The sequence below is a fragment of the Electrophorus electricus genome, chromosome 1, assembly GCF_041902795.1.
Source record: "Electrophorus electricus isolate QZ-2024a chromosome 1, ASM4190279v1, whole genome shotgun sequence".
NCBI classification, from domain to species: Eukaryota; Metazoa; Chordata; class Actinopteri; order Gymnotiformes; family Gymnotidae; genus Electrophorus; species Electrophorus electricus.
The window spans coordinates 39,506,478-39,527,907 of NC_137497.1; the positions used below are offsets into that span (position 1 = coordinate 39,506,478).

The 21,430-nt window shown below is 39.7% G+C and overlaps 3 protein-coding genes and 1 long non-coding RNA gene across 6 annotated transcripts; 3 read left to right on the forward strand and 1 right to left on the reverse strand.

Moving 5' to 3' along the window:
* The first annotated feature begins 1,598 nt into the window (after window positions 1–1,598).
* Window positions 1,599–13,910, forward strand: rpz (rapunzel). Its single transcript, XM_027013609.3, has 2 exons — window positions 1,599–3,578; window positions 11,146–13,910. Exon 2 carries the CDS (start codon window positions 11,179–11,181, stop codon window positions 11,860–11,862), a length of 684 nt encoding a protein of 227 aa, XP_026869410.2. The 5' UTR covers window positions 1,599–3,578; window positions 11,146–11,178; the 3' UTR covers window positions 11,863–13,910.
* LOC113579567 (uncharacterized) lies at window positions 3,585–17,980 on the reverse strand. Its single transcript, XR_003410885.3, has 3 exons — window positions 17,694–17,980; window positions 16,957–17,028; window positions 3,585–3,970 (listed from the first exon to the last, which is right to left on the reverse strand). It is a non-coding gene; the product is annotated as an uncharacterized LOC113579567 (long non-coding RNA).
* Window positions 8,037–10,538, forward strand: rpz2 (rapunzel 2). The gene is made up of 2 exons (XM_027013611.3): window positions 8,037–8,604; window positions 9,399–10,538. Exon 2 carries the CDS (start codon window positions 9,454–9,456, stop codon window positions 10,135–10,137), a length of 684 nt encoding a protein of 227 aa, XP_026869412.2. The 5' UTR covers window positions 8,037–8,604; window positions 9,399–9,453; the 3' UTR covers window positions 10,138–10,538.
* LOC113579564 (protein rapunzel-like) lies at window positions 17,503–20,815 on the forward strand. Of its 3 annotated transcripts, XM_027013607.2 has the most exons (3): window positions 17,503–17,572; window positions 18,011–18,142; window positions 18,888–20,815. In XM_027013607.2, the coding sequence occupies exon 3, from the start codon at window positions 18,890–18,892 to the stop codon at window positions 20,063–20,065; it is 1,176 nt and encodes a 391-aa protein (XP_026869408.2). In that variant the 5' UTR covers window positions 17,503–17,572; window positions 18,011–18,142; window positions 18,888–18,889; the 3' UTR covers window positions 20,066–20,815. The 3 variants fall into 3 exon arrangements, with proteins under 3 accessions (XP_026869408.2, XP_026869409.2, XP_081575361.1); XM_027013608.3 differs by lacking the exon at window positions 17,503–17,572 and having other exon boundaries at window positions 18,001–18,195; XM_081719235.1 differs by lacking the exon at window positions 17,503–17,572 and having other exon boundaries at window positions 18,001–18,142.
* The last annotated feature ends 615 nt before the right edge of the window (window positions 20,816–21,430 follow it).

A 21,430-nucleotide genomic window follows, 5' to 3' on the forward strand; every position in this document is an offset into this window, starting at 1 on the left:
ACCGGCCGTTGAACCTTCCTCTGAACTGAAGATGAACCCTCAACTTGAGAAACATTCGGTCACAGATCGCATTGTGCTCTTATTTGCTCTTACTTTCACATATTCCTTCAGGTCTGGACTCTGTGGTGGCCAATCCATGTGTGAAAATGATGTCTTATGCTCCCTGAACCACTCTTTCACAATTTGAGCCCGATGAATCCTGGCATTGTCATCTTGGAATATGTCTGTGCCATCAAGGAAGAAAAAATCCATTGATGGAATAATCTGGTCGTTCAGTATATTCAGGTAGTCAACTGACCTCATTCTTTGGGCACATAACGTTGTTGAACCTAGACCTGACCAACTGCAGCATCCCCAGATCATAGCACTGCCCCCACAGGCTTGTATGGCACTAGGCATGATGGGTGTATCACTTCAGATGCCTCACTTCTTACCCTGATGAACCCATCACTATGGAACAGGGTAAATCTGGACTCATCGGACCACATGACCTTTGTCCATTGCTCCAGAGTCCAATCTTTATGCTCCCTAGCAAATTGAAGCCGTTTTTGCCTGTTAGCCTCACTGACACGTGGTTTTCTTAAGGCTACACAGCTGTTTAGTCCCAATCCCTTGAGTTCCTTTTGCACTGTGCATGTGCAAATGCTCTTACTTTCACTATTAAACATATCCCTAAGTTCTACTGTTTCATCACACGTTTAAGTGATCGCCGATCACAGTAATTCAAAACATTTTTCTGACCACATTCCATACTTGAAGATGATGTTTCCCCACTGTCCTTCCACTTTTTAATAATGCGTTGGACAGTTCTTAAGCCGATTTTAGTAGTTTCAGCAATCTCCTTAGATGTTTTCTCTGCTTGATGCATGCCAATAATTTGACCCTTCTGAAACAGATTAACATCTTTTCCATGACCACAGGATGTGTCTTCTGACATGGTTTAACAAATGAGAAGCTGCTCACTGGGTTAAATAACTTGTTGCCATCTGAAATATAATCACCCATGCAGTAATTATCCAATGGGAGGCTCTTACCTATTTGCTTAGTTATATCCAGGTGGTGACCTTTTTTTGGCCAGGCAGTGTACTTTGGCTATATAGTGTACAAATACAGTAAATAGCCTTGTTTTAACTGGATCTCTTTCACTTCCCAGACACTCCCCCCCCCCCCCCCCCCCACCAGCAGTGCGTGCGCTGCGTGCCTTTTCCTTACACCTCTGCCCTCAGGTGGTTGGATGGTCTTAGCCTTTGGCTTTAATTATCCTGCTAACGGAAAAATCCTTCTTTGTGAATTACACACGTTTGTTTTGCTGAACGGTGCGATATATTAAATAAGATTAGGAATCTTTTACAGACTCAAAATATGAAATTATTGTACAAATCTTTGCAAATAATATATAAATGAAGGAAACAAATGCTCAACTAAATAAATAAAAAAAGTGCTAGTTGGGTTAATCAGTGTAATTTAGTTTGGGGTTATCGGTTATTAGAAGCAGCCATCAGTAGGTTATTCTCTTTAAACTACTGACCACACCGCGTAACAGTGAAGGATTTATTATTCATACAGTTAAACCAAAATATACAGAATGGTCGCAAATTGTATCTCGATATTATATTTTGAATCCACATTTAGTGATGTTTTCTTACTCACTAACCTCATGTAGCCTACTCAATGGTATTTGTGAAGCGTCGCTTTTGTTAATGACAGTGGATGGATAATGGCGTTACGCAGCACTCAATGCGCATCTTGCACAAGCCTATGGTTATGTGAATGTAAATATGGACTTTTTACTAGAGACTTACAAGAGCCCTTCCATTCGGAGAGAGAATATATGGGAATATTTTTGCCTTTTTATTGGTAGCCTATGCAGTCATTTGGTCCTCTCGCTTATAGTGAGACCCATACGCGTGACGGACAATAAGTTAGGCTACACCATCTGTGCACCACTTTGCATTCAGGCTCTTGCACCTGTTCCCTTATGCATTTGCTTTTCTTAGTTTTTTGTTGTTCTTCAGGGCTGGATACAATTGCAAGACGTCATATGGACAACACAAACAGAGAACTAGACTATATGAGTTATGCAAATGAATAGCCTAATGTTCCTCTTGACTGCGTGTATCAGTCTCCGTTAATTTCACTTTTTATTTTAATGTTTAGCTCGAGATATGCATATGTGTAATCCATCCTGATTGATTTTGTGGCTTTAAGTGTGTTTTAAGTTGTTAAGTGGGCTGAGAGCGAGGGGCTTTGTAAAGGTATGTGTGATGCATCAAGTCCAGACACGTTAAACGCCAGTGATGTTGGCTTCTGTCCTCGGAATGCCAGATTCGAAGAATCCTGTCAAATTTTCAGCTGTTCTTAACTTGATTCAAAAAAGTTGTGCTTGAGAAGAGGTTTGGAAGAGGATTGTATGTGCTATAATGTATTATACCGAATAGTGTAGGCTGCTGAGTTGTCATCATCTTCACATACTAATTTACTTTTAAAAACTCTAAATTCCTGTAATTTCTAAATGAAAATATGGGGCTAGAAAATTAGAGTAGGATACCTTGTAAAGCATAAAGTAGACTATAAGTATTGCACTGATCATTACAAGGAACAGACAGAAGATTTTGTGCTAGATTTAAGTACACCGTTGCTAGATGTAATTATGACCAAATTAACTATCTTTATTGCTATTAATAATGACTATAATGAATGGGCACTATTAGGTATTTGGAATGTTTATGCCCAAATTGATTTTTTAGCATGAAGTTTATTTTACAAAGAGCACAGCATGCATTGGAGAGTGCACAACATGGTGTCTTACCAAAACTGGGACACTAGGTAACACATTTAAAATATTATACAAATAAATGAATGAATTGGACTTGGCACAGGTCAGTCATGCTTTCAGAATGCTTATGCACTGTGACTCTAATTACATGTTCAATTATATACATATATGATATACAAGATTTTTTGCTGCTCTTATTTAGAGTAATAATAAGACTTTCTGGGACACACACCTGCACCTTTAGAGAGATGCTTTGGTTCACTTATCTCTGCCAAATCCAATGAATACCATATATTTTAGTGGCTATTTTTCTGATTCATTTGGCTTATTTCTACTGAATAATTTCAATTTAAATACAAAATTGCCTCTTAATTAATAAATTATGGCTCTTTGGAGCCAGGGGCAGTGTCACAGTGTTTCTCAAAGGTTCTTTGGAGACTGCATCTCCAGCTGCCTCCAGGGTGACAGCTGACTCCTTGTATAGGCTATTTGACTGTTGGGACACTGGAATATTTGAATGCAACTGGGGGAGGATGTGGGTAGCTGAGGAGGGGGTTACTCAGTGGAGGGCTGCACGCATGCCCTTTCACTGGTGCAAGTGGAAGCTTGTGCATCAGTGGTGCCTAATAAGCCCTTTTTGAGCTAAGAGGGCCTTCCATAATGTATAAAAATGGTATGGTCCAATATGAACACCCCTACATTGAATGCTGACATGGAAGTTCCTTTTTTGCAGGGATTGCTGGGAAGAAGAAGTACAGTCGAGATTGAGACTTTGGAAGGGGAAGTATAGCTCTCTGAAGAGGTAAGATGGGCTATGTTGCCCAATGGCTAGGCTATAAGTGGATGGATGGGTATGTTGTGAGCTACTATGGCCCAGATGTGTGCAAATGGATGGTTTTTAAAATGTGTTATATTGGGTTTTTGCTGGTCTGAAAAAAGGAAGGAGAGGACATTATTAGGGAAATATGGAGTAACTGGTAGGGGGAGCTATAGCTAAGCTAGGGAGGCAGCTGGTTGACTGTGATCTGCTAGAAAGGGGATGTAGACCTTTTGAACTACTCACATACTTAGACAAGTACAGAAAGAAGGTGCATTGTTGTCTTATGGCTTCATGAAGTAGTTTTTCAGATGTTCTTTCTTGGTCTCAAGGCTGATGGCCAAGGAAAGGGCTAGGACTAGCAGACAGGTTACTTTCTGTAAAGAGAAGAGTGGAAATTGTTATAAAAGTAGTATATGACATAAGAGAGACATTCAAACTAAACATATCTATGCAAATAATATCCTCTGCTGTGTTTTTGTATAATTTAACTGGTCAGATTAAACTGATTAGCTCCCTCTGTGTGAAGTGACAGGGAAATTTAAAGATGGCCGCTCCTCACAGGAGTGAATGCGGTTGCTTACTTCCTGACTTAACTACCTTTCTGCTATGTTAACTATCATACTGAAGCATGTCTCTGTGTTTACAGCTGAAAATATAAAAAAGCACACCAAATGATTTTATGAAAATTGTTTATTTTTACACATTTGTGAGGATTAATAAATAGTACACTGCACTGGCCTAAACAAATTGTTTTTATCAAGAAGCACACTCAGCTCTCATTGGTCACTTGGTTGGTTGTGTTCATAACTAGCCCTGTCACAGCCAGTATCAGTTTAACTGTTTAACAGTTTGCTATGGGGTAAACAAACACTAGTTTACAGTATCTCCCATCACCAGGACCTTTGTGGTGAACTGTTATTGAGTCTTTTTAGTTGTCAGAAGTGATCTGACAAGCATTATGTATATCATATAACAATGCCTTAACAACAATAGAAGGGTGGGTGGGGCTAATACTTCCTTTACCTATTAAAGAGTTTTTAAATTTGTTGCTTAGGCGATGTAAATAGTGGCTTCTAGAGATTGCTTCCACCTTCTATATTCATTTATTGTTTATAAATATAATTTCCTCTATTAACCCTTTAGTACCCACCAGTCATGATTCTTATTCAAAGGAATTATGTCCTTTAACCATATTCCTGTAACTAAAAAGCAAAGAATTGCCTGCAGATGAAGTAAATAAAAATGAAGGAATTCTAGTTCTAGTTTATTCACATTAGTTTGAATCATAAATACATTACTAGTAACCCAGTAAATCATTTGGATATTTCAAATGGAAGCTAGAAAAATGCTACCTATAGCTAGAATAATGTTACATCAGCCTATACATATGGCCTGATGTAGATATGATGTAAAGAAAGGGTTAACTAGAGAATGTAACAGCAACTTGTAAGACGAAGTATGTGATAAATTATTAACTTTATGAAAAAAATGGAGTTTCCAGAATTATTGCTCACACCTAAGTTGTATAAGTATGGTATTGCATCTGTTTATTACTGTGTACAAATTTGCTGTTCAATGTCTAAAAGTATAAGGGATATAAAGGGTTAAATTTGCACGCTGAAGTTGGCCTCAGAGCCAAACTATCTTTGTATTCAGCCTGTGACAGATTTTGGTCATACATGTAAAAATGTAAATCACTGCCCCCTCTGGTACGTTTAGGGAACAGGCCTGGCAATTTTGAAAGCATCGGACCTATGTATCAGTGACCATATACCTATGTATATGTGCAGCGAGTGGCTCTTAGCTACCTATGTTCAGAGCCCCCCACAGTGTAGGGCTTATATAGAAATCAAGAAACAAGCAGAGCTACATTATGGGTCAGGCCTGTAGTAGGTATGTGACTGGGTGTGAAATGACACTGTGTTGAATTAAATTTGTCATGGGCCCTCAGTTTGGCATCTGTCAGCCAATCTACTTCACTCACTCTGCCTGGTTTGAATGCTAGGCTGATTAATCCTCTGAAGAGGTTTATGCTGAATAGCTAATAGCCAATTCAGTTAACTCTGTACTGCATGGGTCTCTCATAACCATGGATGGTGTTGCTTTTAGATGCCCATGATGTGCTACGAGGGTTTACTCTGTTTGAGTGAATGTCTTTGCTTCAGCCACGCTGCTTAAAGTAGCTGTTTAGGAATGCCAGAATCTTTGTCTCAAGCTCTTTTTCCATGTGTCTTTAAAAAGTTTTTTTTGATCACAGCCATCTCAAATATCTCACTCCTTGACACATCATTACATTCTCATAAAGCATGTCCTTCAGACTTAATCTGGCTGTCAGTCTATAAATTCATAAAAGTCAGCCATTCCTTGTTCTAACTTGTTTTTTCAATGTGATGAATGAGTAATCTGATACCAGATTCCATTTTAATAAGAAGTAAACAAATGCTTTCTGAGGCCTTTAAGCACAGCTCAATGGCTATTACAACTGAGCAGGCTTCATTAAAGCCACTATTCGGAAAGCTGCTGTTAGTTTCAGATGCATGGCTTTTTTTTCTTCTTGTAAGTGTGTCATGTCCCAAAATAAGTCAGTTTTGTAACTTGTGTAAAATAAATACACATGCACCCTTGCAATACTATGAATATCAATACTATATAACAAAAATACATAATACAATATAATGCTTCATGTATTCAGAGCAGAGTCGGAATAGGTATGCATAAAAGAACATCTGCAACACCTGCCCTCACTAAACTCAAAACTGGCAAATGTACAGCTGAGTAAAATAACTGTAATATCAGTGTGGCATTCTGGAAGGTTTCATTTTGATGTATACAAAGGCAAAAGCCTGATCTCTGGCTTGATTTACTTTTGATAAAATAAGTTCATGTTCAGTAAGCATCTTGAAACACACACACTCTCAAAGTCTACGTTTTAACTGAAGCCATGAAGGGCAGTAGTACCATGTAATGACACTTATGGAGAAACTCTAGCTTTCCTTGACAGTCTATTACTGACAGAGGCCACTTTTGCTCGAGGGTCTAATTTATATAATCATCATTAATCATTTTGAGACCTTAACCATAGCTGAGTCAATGAACATCGGTTGGTGTTTTTTAAGGTTACCAGTGTTGAGTAACTGAAGCCATGAAGGACAGTAGTACCATGTAATGACACTTCTGGAGAAACTTGTTTTTAAGAGCCTTCCTCAAGGATACACTGGCAGAGAGCAGTTGAAAGACAAATGCCTCCAGTATACCTCCATGGTACAGAGGTTAATATTTAATTTAATAAAATCTGATCGTACATCATTGTGCAATTTCTGCCCGGGATCCAAAATTTTTTATCTTGCTCTCCATTATGCGTCATTTACAATCATTACATGGAATTCAGTTACATATCACCAAGCTCTCCAGGCTGATTGTATCTAGCTTACATACCTGTTCATCATTCTGGTGTGCCCTTTGTCAAATTCTTCAGAACTCTACACCAGTAAATAAACTCTACACCAGTCACCCTGAGTTTATAATGGAGCCTGGACTTCATTTAAGGATCTCTCTTATTCATTCATACTTATTTCACCTTTAGGTGAAAACCTATGGATGTTATCCCAAGATTTGAGTCCAGCATCTAGCAACGGAATCATTATGTGCTTAAGTTTATGTTTCAGTTTAATATTAATTTAGGAAAATGTCACGATCACCAGGTACAATAGCTCAGAATGAGTTAGTGGAAATCTGAGGCTTACATGATAGTCCTCTGTCTATTTTTGCTTGAGTGTGACTTCATGATTAGATGAACCAACTTGATTCCACACAGAAGGCAGAGATTCGTATTGCACTGAGGCTTTAATGCTCTTGTTCTGACCCAGCAAAAGTTGCATTATCAAATGTAGCGCCAGCTGCATGAAACTGGAATCTTACTGTAGTCTACTGCTATGCTTACTTCATGCTGTGAACTTTGACCTCTAAAGTGATTTGTGATTCGTTTTAATTCTATTGTTGCAGGAAGCCCTGTTACGTGAGAAGTATTCCTGTGTAAGCATGTTGCAGAGAGGACTGGCATTCCATGTAATGATTGTAAATGATGCATGATGGAGAGCTAGATAAAAATTATTTGATCCCGGGCAGAAATTGCACAATGATGTACGATCAGATTTTATTAAATTAAATATTAACCTCTGTACCATGGAGGTATACTGGAGGCATTTGTCTTTCAACTGCTCTCTGCCAGTGTATCCTTGAGGAAGGCTCTTAAAAACAAGTTTCTCCAGAAGTGCCATTACATGGTACTACTGTCCTTCATGGCTTCAGTTACTCAACACTGGTAACCTTAAAAAACACCAACCGATGTTCATTGACTCAGCTATGGTTAAGGTTTCAAAATGATTAATGATGATTATATAAACTAGACCCTCAAGCAAAAGTGGCCTCTGTCAGTAATAGACTGTCAAGGAAAGTTAGAGAGAATCGGGATACTATAGCTTTGTCTGTCAGCTGTTTAAAATGAGCAGTTGCACGACAGTTGGAACAGTTGCATAACAGCCGCTGTTTTAGATCCACGGCGCCAGATGTTGGTTCGCCCGTGTGTTTCTTAAACAGTGGATTATTTTTTTTATATTTCACACAGTTAAATCTGTAAATGTATAGTTTCACTTTACTTCACAACCCACAATGCCATTCGTTTCTTCTGGGAAATTCGCAATTCCTGTTATACCCGACTCTTCTATTTTGACCAGTTTGGCAAACGCCAGCATTTCAAGTGTGCGCCGAAGGGCAACCAATTGCGACCGAGAGTTACAGCCATTTTCTATGCGGTACAAAGGACTGCGGAAGAGTTGCAGTCCCTCCCTCGCTGGGTCCGTAGCTCAGTCATGAGTCACTTCCCCACCCTTGCCCTAATATGGCACAGAGACAAGGATTGTTTCTCCAGCCGGAGACTGAGATGGTGGCTGTCTGTATAAATACAGTAGCAGCACCATTAGGAAGCAAAGAACTACAGCCGTAAACACAGGTAAGGTTTCTCTCCTTAGCCACATTTATTTCTGTTCACTGTTTACGCTTCGTGTGAAGTCTTTTTATATCAATGTTGCTGTTTGCTAGCGCTACATAGGCAGAGTTTGTTTTCCCTCTTAGCTACCCTAGCTAGTTTAGCTTAGCTAGAATAAAAATGTCCAGTGCTAGATAGACCCTCTCTCACCGAATTCTTTGTATAATTGTATTTTAAGGAATTTGTTTACCTGTATATATGTCCTTTTTCTAAAGGTAAACAGTGGCCAGTGTATGACTGACAGGAAATCGCTGCGTAGAGACCATTAGCTAAATTTGTTTTTGAGGAACTAATGAGGCAGTTTCTCGTGTTGCATGCATGTTGATGATTCTTCCAGGACGGGGTCAACGTGAATACAAAATTTAACCCCTCTTCCTTTTTTAGATTGCTCATCACCAGTTGTAATGGTACTGGCCTGCTTCCAAATGATAAGGGATTACTGAAGTCCATGTCTGGGAAGTGCTGGTTTAGATTTAAATCTGATAAACTTTGATTTAGGCTAAAGAGTAGATAACCAACTTTACTACTGCAATTTCAGACCAAAACAAGGTCTGAACTCTGTCAGGAATGGCAGACCAAGGCATATTCTGTAGAAGACTGTCTCTCAAAGGTGCATGCCACTTTTCTGTTCTTAGCCGTTTCAGAACTGGACAGCAGCCCACTGCAAAGAAGGGAACATGAAGGACATCTGAACATAATGAAGCATTTGGAAAAACGCAGGGCATCAAAAATTGAATATATATACTTCTGTTTTTCAGAACTGCAGAGGACTGACGACTAGCTGAGCGACTACACTGGTGATCGTCTGCATCCATGGCCGACAAAGAGCAAATCAAACAGACCGCAGCCAAGGTGCTGGGCTGCGTGGAGAAGATCTCCTCCTTTGCCTCATCCATAGACCCTGTGTTTGGCATTGTCACTTCCCTGATCGGTGTGGTGCGGAAGGGTCTGGTGAAGGATGAGGCGAACGAGCTGGACAAGGACTTCCAACAACTCCATGACAAGCTGGAAAGCATCTCGCAGAAGAACAAGCAGACCCTACAGCAGATCCGTATCGACGAGGTCAATGAGACATTCGGCAAGTATGAGGAGTTAATCAAGCACCAGTACAGCGCCCTTAACACCATGGTGGCGCGCGTCAAGGCAGACCCAGACAACACCAGCCGCTACATGAAGGACTTTGAGAAGACCTACGAGAGGGACAAGAGCGACATGAGCTTGGATGTGTACTATCGTGGTGTCATGGGAACGTGTTCATTGTTCGGGAGGCCACTTTTAAAGGTGTACCTGGAGCACTACAACAGGAACAGGAGGATGATGGAGGCCAGGTGCTCTCACTTGGCTCACCTTTTCCACATGGGCCTCATGACGTTGATGGCCTACACTGCCATCAGCGAAGACGATGAGGAGGAAGTCCAGGTGAAATGGACCCCGAGGGTCCACGAGATTCAAAAGAAGATGCAAGAAGTGCTAGAACAGTGTGACAAGTGTGACTAATACCAAATGCACTGAAATAATGTTAAAAACATAGTCATATGATTTTCTGAAGGTTTGTAATCAAGAAAGCAATCAAAGAAGCCAAAATCAGTCACATGTATGTGTAATGAGGAATGATCTTTTCCTTAGCCACTTTTCCTGTGGTTGTGGTTTTTCCTGTGCAGTTGCATTCTGTTTCTATAGCACTTAAAAATCCCCCAATCTTCTTTTTTGTATGCAAAATATTAAGAATGATTTAAAAATACTTAAAATATTTTATTGTGGATGAATGTATGGGAAAGCTGGAATCTGCATCATTGCATATTTGTGTTATATAGTTGAGGTTAATTTTACAATTCTTTGCAACTGTGGACCATGATATTTGACTTGTTTGCACAAAAATAAATGCCTTTTTCAAGTCATATTCAGGTTTAGCTTTTTTTTTGCTTCGAAAGTGTGATGCACAATTTGTTTCAGTGACCTTTGTTAGAAATATTAGAAATCAATCCTTTTATATTGGATCAATTAAATATTGCAAAAATCTCAAAGTAAGGATAGGGCTCTCTTTAGACACATACAGCTCTTCTAGTTACTAGGTTACTTTATCATAGGTGGATATGCAAATCATTCCTGTTTTGTATTCAGTAGGATACAAACCAATGAAGGCATTACAAAGGTTTGCATATTGGCATCTCCCTTTTACCATGCCCACTCAGATGTTTGTGAGAAACTACCCATAGGTCCCAAACTGCCAAATAAAATGACAATATGCATTTGCAATATGTGATTAGCATAAATATATAGTGTAAATAAGTCCTCAGAGTGACAGACTTAATTCAAGGTGGCTCTATAAATTAGTAATTGGAAATTAAATAGTAGTAGTAAATAAAAAGGGAAGATTGGATTGGTTAGGTACCCAAAAGTATTATTTTATGATTAGTTGCATACCTCACTCTATTCATATTAATATTTTAATTTTGAATTTGTCACATTATTGATCACATGTATTTCTTTCTTTCCTCTCTTAAGCTGGCATTGCTTTGAAGAACACTTCTACTCACTATGGCTGATATTGAGATCTTGGAGGACCGGGACAAGTTAAAGAGAGGATTAGTGAAGGTCCTGGAGTGTGTGGCCACCATCTCGTCAGCGGCCGCTGTGGTGAACCCCATCTTTGGCGTGGCAGGCTCGCTCCTCCGTGTCGTCCTACACCACGTGGACGATGAGGATATCCAGACTCTGAAGCGCGAGTTCAGCAGCGTTAACCGTGGTCTATACGAGATCTCACAGAGGAACCAAGATGCCCTGTTGCAGATCAAGAAGGAAACACTGGACGGCCAATACAGCCGCATCGAGGAGAACCTCCGCAGCCAGTTCCGCAAGTTCATGGAGGTCGTGGAGGCAAAACCTGAGCACCGGGAGCGCAAGAAGGCCGACTTCGAGGAAAGCTATGCCAACGACCTGGGTGACCAGAACTTGCACTCACTCTACGAGGGGGTGATGGGCAAGCCCAAGCTCTTCAGTAGGCCCATCCTCGAGGTGTACATGAGCCACTCAGGGGGCGATCGGCAGGTGATGGAACACCTGTGCACCCGTCTCACCTACCTGTTCTGCATCGGCCTCATTGCCCTGATGGGCTATGCTGCCACCATTGGCGACGACGAGGAGGGCCTGAGTGAGGAGTGGGCAGAGAAGATGGAGAAAGTGCAGGAGAGGATGCAGGAGGTGCTGAGGAGCTGCAAGTGATTCCACACTGACCCCCTTCTTTCCAGGACTCCCCCATTTGCCCTATATATGCACTGTTGCTCTCTATGGTCTTGTTTCTCTTTTCTTTCATTTTTCTGTTTATGTGGGCTTTTGTCGACTCTGTCCTCTCTTTCTGTTTTCCCCTCTCCCTTATATTTCCTCTTAGTAGTCCTGTGTGATTTTTGTGTTCTAAATAGCCTGTAGTGAGAGCTGCATCCCCGTGATTGTGCACACACACTGTGATAGTCCCACTAAATCCACCTTTTGACAGCTTTACTGTCAAATATTTGACATCCTCAAATGAAGAAGACAAGGATATCTTATCAAATATGATAAAATTGGATTAAAGGTTTTTGAAATCAGTTTGGTGGTAATGAAATGCCATCAAACATATTGATTAATTTGGGCTTTTTGTTAGGTCTCCAGCCAAAAATAGATGTTCAATAGATGTTAGGTAATGTTAAATATTATGTTAAATTTAATTCCTACCAAATTCACAGTTTACCTTGAATGTCTTTTAGTATATTGCTGAGAAATGTTTTGCACTGGTTGCAGTGAATGTTACTGAGAGAATCTAAACATGCCAGTGGGTCAGCATACAAAACACACACCATTTTAGTCTCTTCCAAATACACCACAGAGTTTCAAACCTCACTTATGTGCACAAGAACAAAGCTATGGGCTTGTCTCTGTCCTTGATTCTTTCCTCGTGGCTCGCTTGTGTTTCAAGGTGTGTTTCAATACATCATTCTCCCGCCCACCTGGCTGCCTTGGATTGGTATTTTGAAATCCCGTAATTCAGAAGTAGTCTGATAGGATTACACTATAAGCAGTTCCATTATATCTGCAACCTTTATGCCAAAAACCAAACCCAGTCTATCCTATCTAAAGCTTGATGTCTAAATCTATCCTGTCTAAAGCTGTCACCTTTCCTACACCAAGACACAGATTGGCATGCATTCATATTACTCACATTAGTTTAAAATGCTGGAAAAGGGCACAATAAAATAAATCTAAGATGCTACTAAACCACTTCAAACTCTACACAAACCCCATATATGAATAAATATTGGCCACATTTTACTTTGAATGTTTTGCAATTACGCCTTACTGTGCTAAAAAACGGCCTTGTAACATCACCACTACAGAACTAGACACACGTTATTTATATGAGCTCTGTTACATGCAGGAGCCATTGTCTTAGGTGCTGTGGTATGGAGCCAGGTAATTTATTTATATAGTATTAAGCCTCACCAACGTATATACTCTCAGAAACTATGAGGGAAAAGCATTGGTCTTTGCACTAAATGATCATAGACGGTCTTCTATAGGTCTTCGTAGGAAGAACATGAAGACATGCAACTTTCTATGGAAATGTTCATGACATCATAAAATGTTTAGTCAGAATACTGCTTTGTTTTGGCATCGGACTCTTCTGCAATCACCTGATGCATCATTCAGAGTAGTACACTGAATGTTTTTTTTTTCTCCTTTTTATGTTCCATTTCCTCAATATTTGGTATAATATGGACTCTGATCTCCTTATCTTATCTTTTACCAATGATTGTGAATGGTTTCTTGCCACAGATTTACCCTATGCCTGCTCACACTCCACAATTGAAACAGACTCAAATAATTGTTTAGGTATATAGATATATTTAGCTAATATAGTTTTTCAGTATCAGCTTAGAACTCATTGCTTCTAGTGTGGTCTTATAGGGTGTTTATTGCAGCCATTTTGGTGCCTCCAATATACTTCAGCTATCTTTTAAATACATTTTCATTTTATCCTTATGAATCCTTTACTTTCCCTCCCCTATTTTTGGGCCATATAAAAAAACTATTTACCCTACAATACAGTAACTTATCTATACTTCATCTATTATGATCACATGTTTATATGCACTTAAATTCAGTTAATATACACTTTGAAATCAGATAAAGTAGTGTCCCATGAGACATTCTGATGTTTGGAGTTCCAGGACAGAGTACAAGTATACAAAACACTATGCTGCACTATCAATAAATGATATATGTAAACTTGAAAATGTGATATCTTATATTTTTAACTTCCATTTTTTGTATGAAGTCTGAAATCAGCATAACGTTGTGTTTATTTTTGAAAAGTGTGGTTAAAAACGAAATCTAAACTCAGATTTGCCTTTGATATAATCTGAGACTTTGTACGTGTGCAAGGGAATAAGATATACACTTAGTTGGGTTAAAAACTGAGAGGTGCTATAAAAAAAAGGCACACTGCTGTCAGTCTGTACTCGTCAGACAGCCTGAGACATGCCATTCTACATTGTACCACGAGATGGCACAATTTTCTTAAACGCTAAGACAATTTAATTTGTGATTCGAGCCACTCCTCGCGGAATTACTGTTATATGAAAGGTAAGTTGTTTCGAATTAAGTCTGAGAGGCAAATATAAGCCACAGCGCTAAAATGTAAAGAGACTTACATCTTCTCTACAACTTACATGGGTCATAGTACTATATACTATAAGTGATGCTAAACATCACTTGCTGTATTTTTATTTTACATATGTACATATGTACACACACACACACACACACACACACATATATATGTATGTACATATGTAAAATAAAAATACACACACACACACATATATATATATATATATATATATATATATGTGTGTGTGTGTGTGTGTGTGTGTGTGTGTGTGTGTGTGTGTGTGTGTTCTGTGTGTGTGTGTTTGTTGTCTGTTATGAATTTCTTTGCCAATAGATGTCAGTCGAGACACCTGGCCCGCTTCCAGATTTAGGACTAGTGACGAATGGAAATACAGGCCTAACATATATTAAGATTAATAGCCACGACTGTATTGTTATTCGCTTGTCTAATTGTCTCAGTATAGCTGTTGTTAATCTAATTTATGTCCAATACCCCTTCTACATCAGCAATTAACAAAATGGCTTATTTAAATACATGCTTTCTGAAATATCTGTTCTGTTTCTGTCAGCCCCTCCTTCTTCTCTGCAGATCACTCACTGAGAACATCTTGATGTCTTCTGTCTCAGTATGGTGTGGTAGCACAGACATCCAAACAGTGTACTGTGCACCAAGCCTCAAAGATCACTGCCACTGTCCTCCTGTCACTGGAATCACTGCACATCCAACCCACCATCATATGAGCCAATAGGATTCATGTGTACCCTTCACACAGCATGTGCGTTTTACGCCACATGCTCTCCTCAGCTAGATGAATCTCATTATTCTCATCCAAAACCCAGATGTGTCACTTGCCATCAAGCAAGGCAAGCAATGTTCATGTTCACAATTACGAAGCGACTTCTTCAAATTCATCAGTGCTTTTTGGTATTAGACTCTTATTGCACGTGTTGTCTGTTGCACTTGTTGTGTATTGCACCATGGTCCTGGAGGAGCATTGTTTCGTTTTGCTGTGTACTTGTATATAGCTGAAATGACAATAAACCCCTTTTGAACTTGAACTTTGAACTTGTGATCTTTGTTGTAGATTGTGTATGTCATGTACGTTTTTGGTACTGTTCATTGACTGTTTATGTGAATATTTACAGGCTTTTCTGTGAGGGCTACCATGTGATTCTATACTGATATTTTATATGCTATTATAATTTGTTCGTACTAAGGTTGTACTAATCCATCAGTGTTGGTTGTGCTGAGTAAGTATTCTATTCTATTCTACTGTGGGCTAAACTATTAAACACCTTGAATTGGTTGCGTTTAGTGGTTAAATGCATTGCAAACAGTGGTTAAATGCATTAGATTTAGCATTTAGAGCTCCGTCCGCAAATATAAGCACGACTCCTTGCACCTAGTCACTTGTAGTAGTGATTAAGGCAGTCCTGTTTGATCTGTAACCCCTCGCTATAGCCGGCGCGGACGCGTTCCTAGCTCCGTCACTAACGAAGAGTTTAAATGGTCTTTTAAAAGATGGAAAACGTAAAAATTTAAATTACTCATGAAGGCAAGAACATTTTGTTTGTCTGTTTGAAAATTTACAAACGAGTTTTAAAAACACCCCTCTGAGCACCCCTCTGCTAGTTCTTGCTCCCTGTCTTTTTTACCTGACGCTTTCAGTTTACGCTCTGTGACAGGGCAAGCCGAGCCCTTCGGCGCGAGAGATTAAGTTTACGTATGTAAACATAAAAAGGTTAATAATAATTGAATAAACGTCTTGGTATTTTAGTTAGTAATCTGCCCAAATTTGGCCAAAGCTTCCCTGTCCAGCTACCTAAGCGAACTAAATCATCCAGGTGTTTTGTTTTTGGGGTGCCAATGAACGCGCCCCTGCAAAGTCCCCTTTTTAACAACCGCACCCCCCACCCCACCCCACCCCGCCTTTGCCGCCTGTTGCAATCCTCGGGACCTGGCACTTATATCTTAGATGTTTTTGGTAACACTGTATTCTTTGTTTAGGGTTCCGTAGTTGTCTCTCGTCACAATTACACCTTATATGTTTGTATGGTCTGGTAGAGCATTACGCACCTGCAACTTAACCAGTCTCCCTGCCTTTGTGTGATATGAACATTTAGTTCTCCTTTGTTTAGTAAAACATTCAGATGATATAATGGCAGAGTTTGTAAAAGGTAACAGCGATCTCTACTCCCTTAAAGAAAGATTTCACCATTGCAGATAGTATTTGTCTTCCATCACCATCACTCATAACCAACCCACGTGCGAGCAAATCCTTAAAGGTGATGTGGACTCTGTTTACTTATTCTGGCTGGTGCCTGCTTTTAGTTCTGGCTTTGTAGATTTTTTTTTCAAGCCAGTACAAATACGATGGCCTAAGTGATCGGCTGGAACAACGAGAGGTAACTACACAATGTCCCCAGCAGTAAATACGCCATTTGAATGAGTATTGATTCAGAGATGAAAGAAAAAAAGGGCAAACATCTGCGCCTTCCCAAAAATTCCCACAGTTAAGACCCGAGCCCCTGCAAAACATTGTAACATTCCTCCAAAAGCAAGTAAAACAGGTTTGAGGCCTTCCCTCAGGGAAATGTGGAAAATTATTTTGCTTTGAGAGAACCCAGTTCTACTTCAATAAACCAAAGGAAAAACATTAGTTACTTTACCAAATCTTTTTCCCTTCCCTGGTACTTCTTGACTATCCAGCATCGTGGACACTGGGGCGCGTAGTCCTCTCTCTGATAAAGAATTTTGAGACATGTTGTCTGGTCTTTCTTTTTGGCACGTTACACTGACGTTACACGAACGAATACTAGACGTATGTCCGAAATTTAAATAGGGTAATCTATAGCAATTATATTGAAAGCTATTATCAGCGTAAAGACCATCATTTTCCAAATCGACAATCATTCCTGACATGAGTAGGCATCATTCACCATACATCATCTATGTATTATGGATACACATACAGAATACTATAAATAATATAGCAAAATATAAAATAACTGAGTGTGTATCTTGGACCATGGTCATCCCTATCCATTAGTATTCGGTACATGGAAACATTAAAAAGCATTTAAATTAGATTTATATACATTTCTTCTGTATTTGATATAACCAAAGGCAAAATCATCATAGAAAAAAAACAAAAAAACGACTGACGCAGGTTAAATATTGAGCCGTGACCTCGATATGCACAACAAGGCAACCAGAGATTTTACAACGGCTCAATTTCTTCGAATCAATACTCACCAGGAGCCGGAATAGCACAGAGATAAAAAGGTAAGACTTCAAAATATGCATCTCCAACAATCTTACCACAAATATTAAAACCATATAATTCATATTAAAATCAGATTGTGAACCATCTGACATGTACACCAATTGTTTGTGAAACACTTACCTTTTGTAAGGAAAATTACAGCGTTTATTCAGATTCCGGTGGGTAAAATTGATGTGCTCTCAGTTGGAGGTTAAATGTTGCGCACTGGGCACAGTGTTTGCTATTACTAGAACACAAAACAGTTCTAAACAGAGAAGTTAAAGAAATTTCAAAGACCTCGTATGGTATTTCGTTTTCGTCAGCTATCGCACAAAATTAGGGTTTATCCGTCTGTTACTAAGAGGTATCCACAAATGGTGCTCACTACGCGAAATTCTCTCTCTCTCTCTCTCTCTCTCTCTCTCTCTCTCTCTCTCTCTCTCTCTCTCTGTCTTCAGTCCTCATTCCACAGTCGATATAACATCATCACCGCGCTGAATACAGAAACTTAAGGAAATATTGGTGAATCTGAAACGCTCTACAGCAGCTGTTCGTCCTACCAGGCGTGGAGAATCTACGATTAACTACTGGTAATCAATACTGTCTGTATCTTGGAGGTGTCTACATTCAAAGTATCTTTGAGGTACAGGCTTTACTGCAGTTTAATTTCAAGGTGTGTCCTGTGTGGGCCCCTGGAATTCTACCAGTAAGGATAAGAGAATTGTCGAACAACTCTAAATACCTTTTTAATTTGATTGAAATTCTCTGTATTGGTTCTCCTCTGTTGTCTGGTAATTTAATAGGAAAACACAATCTATTTAAAGGCACAGAGTAAAGAAAGGCAGATCAAATAGCATATTTTCCCGAAAATCGTTGAATGTGACTTTGCCTATCTTCATTTTTGCTGTAGAAAATATCAATAATTACACAGTTCTTAAAATATTTATTTATTACGTGATTGCCAGGACATTTTATGGCTCAGAAATCTCACTGCATTCGGGAACAATGAATAGCCGAAAAGTGCGCAATAATTTATGGGAGACCACGGGATTCCTGTGCGTTTTAGAGATCTATCTTAAGTTTAATGTGCATTTAAACGTCGTCTGCATTTTTTTTTAGCACGGTCATTTATTGCTGTTCATATGCTTAGATATCTTTTTATTACAGCTTAATCAAGATACCTGTAGGTAAAAATGCCATATGTGTATCTTTAAAACAAAATTGCATTAAAACGCTTTTTATTTAATTCATATTATATGGTGTTCCACCTCCCATGGGGCAGTTTTTAATCTATGTCCGTTTCTAAATGGGTTTCCTTGGTTGTTGCCTTCACAGCAATGCCCAGTCCACTGGAGAAAGTGGTGGCGCAGAAGAAGGAGGCCATCGAGGCTGTGATGGAGCTGTTCGAGAGAGGGGCGGAGGTGCTGGCCAGCACGGTGGGGGAGCTTCTCCCCCTATGTGAGGCTGCTGCTCCTGTCCTGCGGCTGGCTCTGGACAATGTGCAGAGCAAGGAGGTGTTCTATGTCAAGGAGCAGTTTGTCACTGTGAGGAACAAGCTAGAAGTGCTCTCATCTGAGCTGGAAGACATTGACCGTGAGATCAAGAAGGGATGCCTGGACTCCCAGTACTTTACTGTGGAAGAAAACCTGTGCAACCAGTTCCGGAAATATCTGGACATCTTAGAGGCAAAGCCTCAGTTCAGGGAAGTCAAAACACGACTGTTCCTGGACCATTTTAAAAAAACGGGAGGTGAGAAGAACCTCCACATCTTGTATGACGCTCTGATGGGGAACAGCACTTTCGGAGGTTCTGTGCTAGAGGTAGTGGACAAATATGAGACAAGGAACAGGAGGGTGCTGGAGGACTTCTGCGTCCGGATGAAAGAGCTTTTCTGCTTGGGTCTTATTGCCTTGCTCGGCAACTATGCTCTGACACAGGATGAGGACACAGAGCAGGAAAAGATCTCAGAGTGGAGTAAGAAGATCCAAGAGGTGGAGACCAAGATGAAAGCTGCAGTGGAGGAGTGTGTGCGGTCATTTGCTGAGCAGGCACGCCTGGATGTCCAAAGGCTGCTCCGGGAGAAGGAGGGTGGGAGCCTCCAAGACAAAGCAAAGGAGCTGCTCCATTTCCTGGCTAGAAAATATGATTGGCTCAGGTGGTCCATCCGCATTGTCAGCCAGTCAGGAAGCAGCTACCAGAAGTGGCGAGCAGGTGAAAATTTCCAGCACGTGGCAGGACAGAACTGGTTCGATGATGCTAACGTGGTGGTGTCCTACTCCAGTAACCCACAGCCTGTTCCCAAGGAGAGTGTTCAACAGCTGATGGATGGTCCTGCCAAGAAAGGAAATGCCAAATTCGTGGTGGAGACTCTGGAGAAGAATCTTCCTGGGTTTGTGGTGCATGCTATCAGCCGTCATAAGGAGAGCTACGCAGCGTGGAACTTTCCAGAGGACTGCCATCACTGGGAGAGGCATAAGAATGTAGCCCTCTGCGTTCATTCAGATGAGTGCTAAGACAGAAATATGAAACTTGAAGATGATTATACTTTTTGGTTTTAATGCAAAAATATTTACAGCAGGTGCTGTCATGTGGCACTTTATATATTAAAGCTGCTTTGATCAATTGTAAAGTTCTTGCTTACTTTAGCAGACTTCGCTAGCAAAGGAGTCCACCCTATCCCACTATTTGCATTCAAAGAGGATTCTCCTTGTGGAGACGTTTCCTCACTGGTTAATATTAGATTCAGAATCAGATATATATATGCGAAACATGTTACACACACAAGGAGATGTATTGTTGAATTTCAATACAGTATAGCTGGACTGTATTGAAATTTTATTTTTCAATATTTTTCAGAGTAGTTATTTTATTGTTAGCTTTCAGGATGTAAAGACAATTTAAAAGATAAGTGTTCTTAAACAGCTTACATCAGCTTTAAGGCTAATATGTCATGTATTTGGAAAAGAAAAGTTATCAGTCTTCTATTGCAGATTGCTATTATCCAACATATTTGCACGGAATTGTACAATTGTACAATGGTACATACTTTTCCTCCCTATGTATGCCAAGTTTGCAGTAATACTTGAATGTTATGATAAAGCACTCTAAGTATACTAATCAGTATTTTGTCTTAGTGTCTTATCTCAATGACTTGTCTGTCTACTTTTGTCTCAAACATTACTAAAGCTTTCAAAAGTTGTTTTGAATTATGCGGAGCATGCATTTGGTCATATCAAATAAACGTGTCCTACTATTTCATATTACTCTGTAACTGTCTGAGGATCTGTTTCTCTGAATCTGCTTTGTACAGGTGCAAGTTTTGCAGAAAGGCAGAAAATAAAAACACTGTAGCAGGAAATATAGCTTTGAAATGTACAGAGGCCATTCTCTTGGTGCTAAAATAACTGTTCTTATTTTGTCTGTTCAAGGCTGCCAACTTGGGCTGCCCTCCATAGATGTGAAAGAGGGCATGAAAGCTGACTTATGAAGCTTGGATGGTCAGCAGCTCTGCACTGTAGCCAGATTCCCCACTCCAAGCTCTCTTTGCACTTTACTTTCTGATGACTGCAGGAATAAAACAACCCATTAGGAGCCCTGGTTCACAGCCACTTCCACTCATCAAAACATGAAATAATATCTGAGCCAAACTGAATCAGATTAAATTGTAGATTTCAACTGCAGATTACAACTTGCATATTATAACTACAGCTACCAATCACAGCTATATATGGCACATATAATGCAATTTCTACTTCCTGTTATTGTTTCAAAAATAACATAATTAACAAACCGCTGTTGACACCGATCACTGTTAAATCTATGCAGCGGACATGTACGCCGCTCAAAACCACATTTAATTTAATTACAACGCTTTGCAC